The sequence below is a fragment of the Paramisgurnus dabryanus genome, chromosome 19 (genome assembly GCF_030506205.2).
Source record: "Paramisgurnus dabryanus chromosome 19, PD_genome_1.1, whole genome shotgun sequence".
Lineage (NCBI taxonomy): Eukaryota > Metazoa > Chordata > Actinopteri > Cypriniformes > Cobitidae > Paramisgurnus > Paramisgurnus dabryanus.
This window is the reverse complement of record NC_133355.1, coordinates 25,399,983-25,407,268: the sequence shown is the minus strand read 5'-3', so window position 1 is coordinate 25,407,268 and position 7,286 is coordinate 25,399,983. Positions and strand designations below refer to the sequence as shown.

Below are 7,286 nucleotides of genomic sequence, written 5' to 3'. Positions count from 1 at the left end.
TTAAACAAATCAGTTAAATGCATTTAATCATGCAAACAGTGGTTAACAAAAGCTTAAGAAAATAGTTCAAGAAAATTAAAAAATAATGAAAAAAGGTAAATAATTACATAAAAAAACAATCTTGTTTTTGTTGTGTTATTCTTAATAATTGGTACTTGAAATCAAGGAATTTTGTTTGAAAAATATTTAACTAACTAAAATAATGATAAAGGGGTGTTATTTTTTATTATTTTTATTGAGTTGCTATTTGGAGGAATTTCGGGCTGTCAAAAAACCTACAAATATTTTGTTTAACAACCTACAAATATTTTGTTTAAAAACAACATACACCAATGTTGGTTTTGCATTAAAGTTTACAGTTTTAGATATTTGTTGTCATATTAAACACTTTTACGCGAACGAACCTTGCACCTTAAGCACATAGTTTATACTGCCACACAAACACACAATAATACACACTGCAGTCTACTTATCGCGTGGCCCCTGATAGGAGGGGCCTCGCGCTTAAGTAGCATGCCAATCAAGCCGTCAACTTCAAATTGAGAGAGGTCCGGAGGGGAGACACATCACGAGAGCCGCGCATCGTGCGAGAGTTATTACTGTGATTTTGAAACGCGCTGTCACGAGTGGATTGCTCATCTCTTGTATAAATCTCTGTCAGAGTTTCTCTGGAGTTGGACATGTCGTTTCCTCAACTGGGTTACCCACAGTTTTTAAACGCCTCCCAGGAGGTGTTCGGAGGCGAGCGCACGGGTGTCATGCCCACGTCTCCACGCGAGGGAAGCTCCGAGAGCAGCGCAAATGCCGCGACTACAGCGGCTGCTATCACGCCGATGCTGGGCATGTACGCCAATCCGTGGACCGTGCAAAACTATAGCGCATTCTTACCTTACAACAGTGCCGAGCTGGCACTGCTCTCTCAGATGGTAAGATCCAGTTTTATATATTATAAATCTTTTACAGCCCTTATAAGTGTGCAATCTTGAGAATTTATTTAAGTTTAAACCAAACTGTTTGAATTAAGTCTTTGTTGAAAGAGCATTGAGAAAAAAATGAATCTAAAAAATTTTTAGTAAAAATCTAAAATATTTGAAATTACCTAAAGTCACAGAATAATCTGAAAAAGTGTATCAATTAAAATATTTTAATCTAACAGTGAAACAATTATAAATAATTTAAACCATTGCATTTCTTTCTATACTTTGCAAAAATGTTTGGAAAAATCATAGCATCATGCTTTGTTTTTATTTTCTGGTACTCTAGTAAGACTTGATAAATAATTGTAATGTTTGTTTTTAATATTAGTTATTCAGAATCAAATGCCCCAATGTTATATTTATAGACAAGCTAATGTTTATCAAATTAACTGCTGAATTTCCTCCCAGTTAAACCAGTTGGAAAGTCAAAAGAAAGGACTTTCCACAGTTCATTGACTGCTTTATTAAACATACTTCAGTGGGTACTAAAACTTTTCCTTCACGGTTGTTGTTTTTTCATTCCCTAGGGATCGCAATATGAGCTTAAGGATAACCCCGGAGCTCACCCACCAGGATTTGCAGTCCATACTACACCCGGTTTCTACCCATATGGCCAGTACCAGTACGGAGATCCGTCAAGGGCCAAAAGCGCAACCAGAGAGACCACCAGCACTCTAAAGGCATGGCTGCATGAACATAAAAAGAACCCGTATCCCACAAAGGGTGAGAAGATCATGCTGGCCATCATTACTAAAATGACCCTTACGCAGGTGTCCACCTGGTTCGCCAATGCGCGCAGGAGGCTCAAAAAGGAGAATAAGGTAACCTGGGGTCGCAGCGCAGAGGACAGAGATGGACGCATCTTCGACAGTGACAATGAGGACGACGCGGACAAAAATGAAGACGATGAAGAGATCGATCTGGAGACAATCGATATTGACAATGCTGAGGAACCCAGAGGAGATCAAAACAAGGCAATTGAAAAAGAGGCATTGGGTGACCAACGCGAAAATGTGGAAACACCAAGGATATTATCAACATCAGCACTTAAAAACACGGACAGTCCTGTGCCAAGTAGTAATAAAGAACAGAGTGTGGTATTAAAAAGCGCCGGTGAGGTTTCTCCTGGTGCACCAGCCTGTCAAAGGCCTGGAAACAGCAAACCTAAAATCTGGTCTTTGGCGGAGACGGCGACAAGTCCCGATAATACGCAGAAAACATGCAGCGTCCCCTCAACGCACGCAGGCCTCAGGGCCTCACAATCTACCCATCCAGCTTTCCTCTCTACTAACGGGATTTATACTTGCCAGATTGGGAAACTACACAACTGGGCGAACGCAGCTTTTCTTAGTGCAAACTCTCTGATGGGTGTGCGCTCACTTTTGAGTCAAAACAGTCTCTTTCCAAACCACAGCCCAGTTACGAATCCCGAAAAGAAGCCATCGTCTGCCCCTGGGTCTCCTTGTCTGGAGGCTGACAGTGAAAACTCATCAGACAGTTTTTGTGCCAAACATAATGGTTAGTACTATCCAGTGTAGTTTTCAAGATAGTAATTTATTTTGTGTCATATGGTCAGTGGCATTTTGGTCGCGCTGTGCTTTGCCACAAATCATTTTAATCTTGTAATAATTTTAATTAAATTAAAATCATTAAATTCATTTTTCTAATTTCTTTTGAATAGATCAAGAGAACATTCAGAGAATTGAATCTCCAACACGTGCATCCAGACCACCATTTCCAGTCATCCATGACAGGTAAATTATACCCACACGTTATGTTTTGTTACCCAGCACTAGTTTGGATTAAATCAAATTATTATTTGCATTACGAATAGCAAACATATTTAAATACACCATATATATATATATATATATATATATATATATATATATATATATATATATATATATATATATATATATATATATATATATATATAAATATAAGAATATGGGTCACTTTAGAGCAACTATTTTCAGTTAAAAAAATATATATTTTTTAATAATGTTCATTATTGTGTATTATTAGTTTATTAATAAATAATAGCCTTTTTAAAATGTTAAATAAACGTTAAAATTATAAGCTTATACAGTTGATTGATAATAGCTTTATTAAATAGTCCTATAAGTACATACATGAACTTAGATCTGTTTATGTTGTTTGTTTTTAACTTAGTTATTTAAAGTGTTAACGGAGATAATTTAGTTTGCTCAAGTACACAAATGTAGTTTGCACAAACTATATTAGATTTTGTATGCCATAATTAATTTCATTCGTTTAGTTCTGTGTTGATTAATTTTCTCTAATTTCTGCCTTTTTTTCTATTCATACAGATCTCATCATGAAACATCACAACGCGCTCTGAAGACTATTTCATGAACACAGAACTTATCTAAAAAATAAATTATTTAACGAATTTAAAATAAAGGACAACAGAACAACAAGATTTACATCATCAAACAGACCAAATAAATATATTTCTTAATACGCTTTTATCCTGCAATATAATTTTTGTACTTTCATTTAATTTCATTTCAGCATGTTTGAGTTTACCGTGTATCTCGCCTGCGTTTCTTTTACAGAGTAAATAAGAATTATTTGTCAGAAAATGTGAAATGATATATTTTTGTGTAATAAAGCAAATGAGATTAATTGTGTTTCTCAAATCAGTTATCGTTAATTAAATTAATTGTGTTATTTACACAAAGCCACTACTTTTGCCCATTGCGAAGCTTAAATCCATAAAAAAAGTTTTATATTTCACTACTAAAATATGTTAAGTGGTTGATTTTAACCAATTATAAATCAACATAAATGTTCTCTCATCTATTTTTAAATACAGTTTATGTTATTTAAACTACACCATTTTGAAAACGATATTTTAACGAATTACCGACATTAAACACTTAAATTATTTTAAGATAATTTTAAAATATATTAAATCGGCAAAGACAGTGGTACACTGATGATGACTGAAATTATCAGGGTGCTGCTGAAACTCTTCATCATTTATCTTCCGAATTAAGCGTCATCGAAAGGCAATTGCGACACCTATAGGCGGTTGTTTATTGTAGTGTCTATAATTTATTTGTAATGCAAAACAAATGAAACTGAAATCTAAAGAAAGCTGACGACGTGCAAAATATCTTTTTTATTTTTTAACATATCACAAACACAGAATTAATCAATGCTATTATTAATTTTTTATTATCTACAATTAACAATTAATTATCTAAGATACAGACAAATATATATTAAAAAAAGTTTTTTTTTATTAAATTATTATATTATACACGGTTATTTACACATTAAAGTCATTATATTTTTGTTGCTTTTGTTTCTTAGTAAAAATGTTCGAAATATGTACCCCAGCTGTCACAGGGGCTGTACCCTTTCAAAAAGTTGGCATACAGCTTTGCACCTAGTTCATATACCACAGAAGTACATATGGTACCAAAGGGTGCATATTAGTCCCTCAAAGATACCAATATTTTAAAGACACAATTTGGTACCAAATTCATGTGCCTAATGGTACATACTAGGACCCTAGGACAGCAGTACCCTTTAAAAAAAAAAAAATTGATAATGTAAAATCACAGTATGAATACGCACTAAACCTGTCAAAATCTTTTAATAAAGCAAAAACAATATTAAACTACCCACTTTTGTTCAGAGAGAGAGAGAGAGAGAGAGAGAGAGAGAGAGAGAGAGAGAGAGAGAGAGAGAGAGAGAGAGAGAGAGAGAGAGAGAGAGGGAGAGAGAGAAGAGTAGTTTAAATTGTACGATTAAATTGTTTATGCGAGTTCATACCGCGGTTTCAACAGAAGGCGAAAGCTCTCCTTACACAACCTCGACAGCTGACTGAAATATGGAGACAGAGGAATATGGATCGCAGCTGTTCAAATGCCAGCGCGCAGCATGCGTGTAATACTCGGAGGAGAGTGGGGTGTGCATGGAGATTATGTCAGTGATAAGTAGAATATAAAGGCCTGTAAAAAGGAGACAGAGCTTCACCTGAACTATAAGACCTTGGTGGGGTATCAATAACAGGACAAAGGGGCTATTCATTCAACAAAAGTTTGTTTTGGGATCCAACGAGCCCGATATAGTATATTAATGTATTGTACTATGCCATATGATTTGATAACATCTGTCAACAGCTTTTATTCTTAAGTCGCGTAACATAATTTAAAAATGAATATAGGCTGTTTTGAAAATAAATGTGAAAACAATTTAAAGACTTTTTAGGCTACCCAGACAAATGATCTGTTAAGCATTATATAACAAAATGTTTAGTTGTGTTATTAATGCACCATAGGCCTGTAATATAAATTGTTAGTCATGCAAGCGTGAACAACGGAGACATTTCGCTGGACTTTGTAAGTGACGACCTACCGCAAACCTTTAGAAAAATAAACCACCGCACAGGGCAAAAAGAAAAAGCGGTTCAGAGGTTTACGTGTAGATGTGAATTAATTTTCATTGTTTGGAAGTGTTTATGTTCTGTTTGCTCTGTCACATATGTAACAGTGCTTTGGAGTAAGTCAGCGACAAAGGCACATCTGGACCGGGTCACATTCTCAGAGTCTGACAAACACACTGATTTATGATGTCCATAATCAAATGCATGATTTCCAATCACTAATGTGACATTTTTAAAGTTTTTAGAGATACAAGATGTCAGCAAAACCCATACTTCTCAAAACACGTGCTCAGCGTGAAGTTAAAAAAATTTTTTGACCGAAGTTCAAACCCAAAGGTTAAGCAAAGGCCAAACACGGAGCGCTTGTGAAGTAATTGTGGGAAATAAACTAGATCCATTAAACCACAAAATTGTGTTTACGTTTATTCATCATCACCCCCATACACAGAAGTGCAGTTATTTGTGTAATGAAAAATTTTTTTTTTAGAAGTCGAGGCAATTAAATAAACGAAAAAAACAAAACTGTGGTGCTATTTTAATCTTTAATGCTTTAATAAAATCGCTTGTTCTAAAATATTTGTTTTTTTATGTTTTACCTTTAAAACTATTGTTTTTTTTTTAAAGAAAGGCGAAATTGTTTGAAAAGAAGGCTAATAATAACAATATGGCGAATTTTTGTTCAGTGGTGTGCGAAAAATATTAGGCTAACTAAAATAACTTTATATTTTTTTATTATATATATATATATATATATATATTATAGGCTACAATATATGGTCGGATGTGGTTATTGTGCACTGTACAATTAAAGAATACCATAAATACCATTAACTGTAACCATTTTGTAGTTTCCAAATGCAAAAGCATATGGTACATGGTAGATTTTATAAAAATGAAGAAATGTATTTGAAATCCTTTTAAATGTGTGTTCAAATAGTCAAATCCACATCCTGTATATTACTCTCCTTTTATGATTGATTCTTGCATTTTCATGCAAGACTGCAATGTAAATAAATATTCCTATCTTTTGGCCCACCTGGTCAGGTGATGTGTCAATCAAAGCAATAGCACTAAAGAAGATGTCATTCATGTTAAGGTATTTCTGTGCTATGCTAATGCTAATGGTGCTAGTCCTGCCAGGGCCTTTGTGGCCTACTCCTGATAAGACATGAAATGGTCGTCTGTTTGAAAGGCTAGGTTTAGACTTTGTGAAATGAATTATACCCAGAAGGTGTGAAGGACAGTGAGATGGAGGGAGGTTAAAAATGAATAACTGAATAAAATAGTGCAGAAATAAGCAGAAGGTAGTGTGTGGTGTTTGGATGTTTAAAATGGGTATAGTTTTCTCAACCAACATAAAAATGACCTTGCATTTGTAATTAGTTTGAAAAATAGCAATCAGTCTTTATAAAGTGCAGTCTCTCAGATAAAGGTTTGAGGTGATGGTGGCGTATCATCTACAGGCCTAACCTGGTTAACTTAAGGTTAACCTAATAGACCAAAACCCTAGAGAATCTGAAACTAAGGCAGGATTAAAATCCAAAAGAGAAGAGTATCTGATCCCCATCACCACATGCTTTTATCCTGTTAAATAAAGTTTATAGTCAGGCGTGTGCATTGCATGGGTCTCCATGTGAGCTATAATCTTGATATTTCCATGTGCATCACATCAATGTTCCTGTATAGCTCAGTGGTAGAGAGTTGCACTAGCAATGCTAAGGGGGTTTGAACAGTGAACACACACATAATGATAAAATATGTCTTGTAAAACTCTGTAAGTCGCTTTGAATAAAAGTGTTTGACAATTGCGTAATACATTAGTTTATCTTATTTGACTAATGGAAATAGTTGGTAATTATTTGTATTCACTCTGAAAAGTAGATTAA

General features: G+C 34.5%; 1 protein-coding gene across 1 annotated transcript; it reads left to right on the top strand.

The window, feature by feature from the left end:
- Positions 1–554: 554 nt before the first annotated feature.
- Positions 555–3,629, top strand: irx1b (iroquois homeobox 1b). Its single transcript, XM_065282447.1, has 4 exons — positions 555–926; positions 1,505–2,495; positions 2,659–2,731; positions 3,311–3,629. The coding sequence occupies exons 1-4, from the start codon at positions 681–683 to the stop codon at positions 3,354–3,356; spliced, it is 1,356 nt and encodes a 451-aa protein (XP_065138519.1). The 5' UTR covers positions 555–680; the 3' UTR covers positions 3,357–3,629.
- The last annotated feature ends 3,657 nt before the right edge of the window (positions 3,630–7,286 follow it).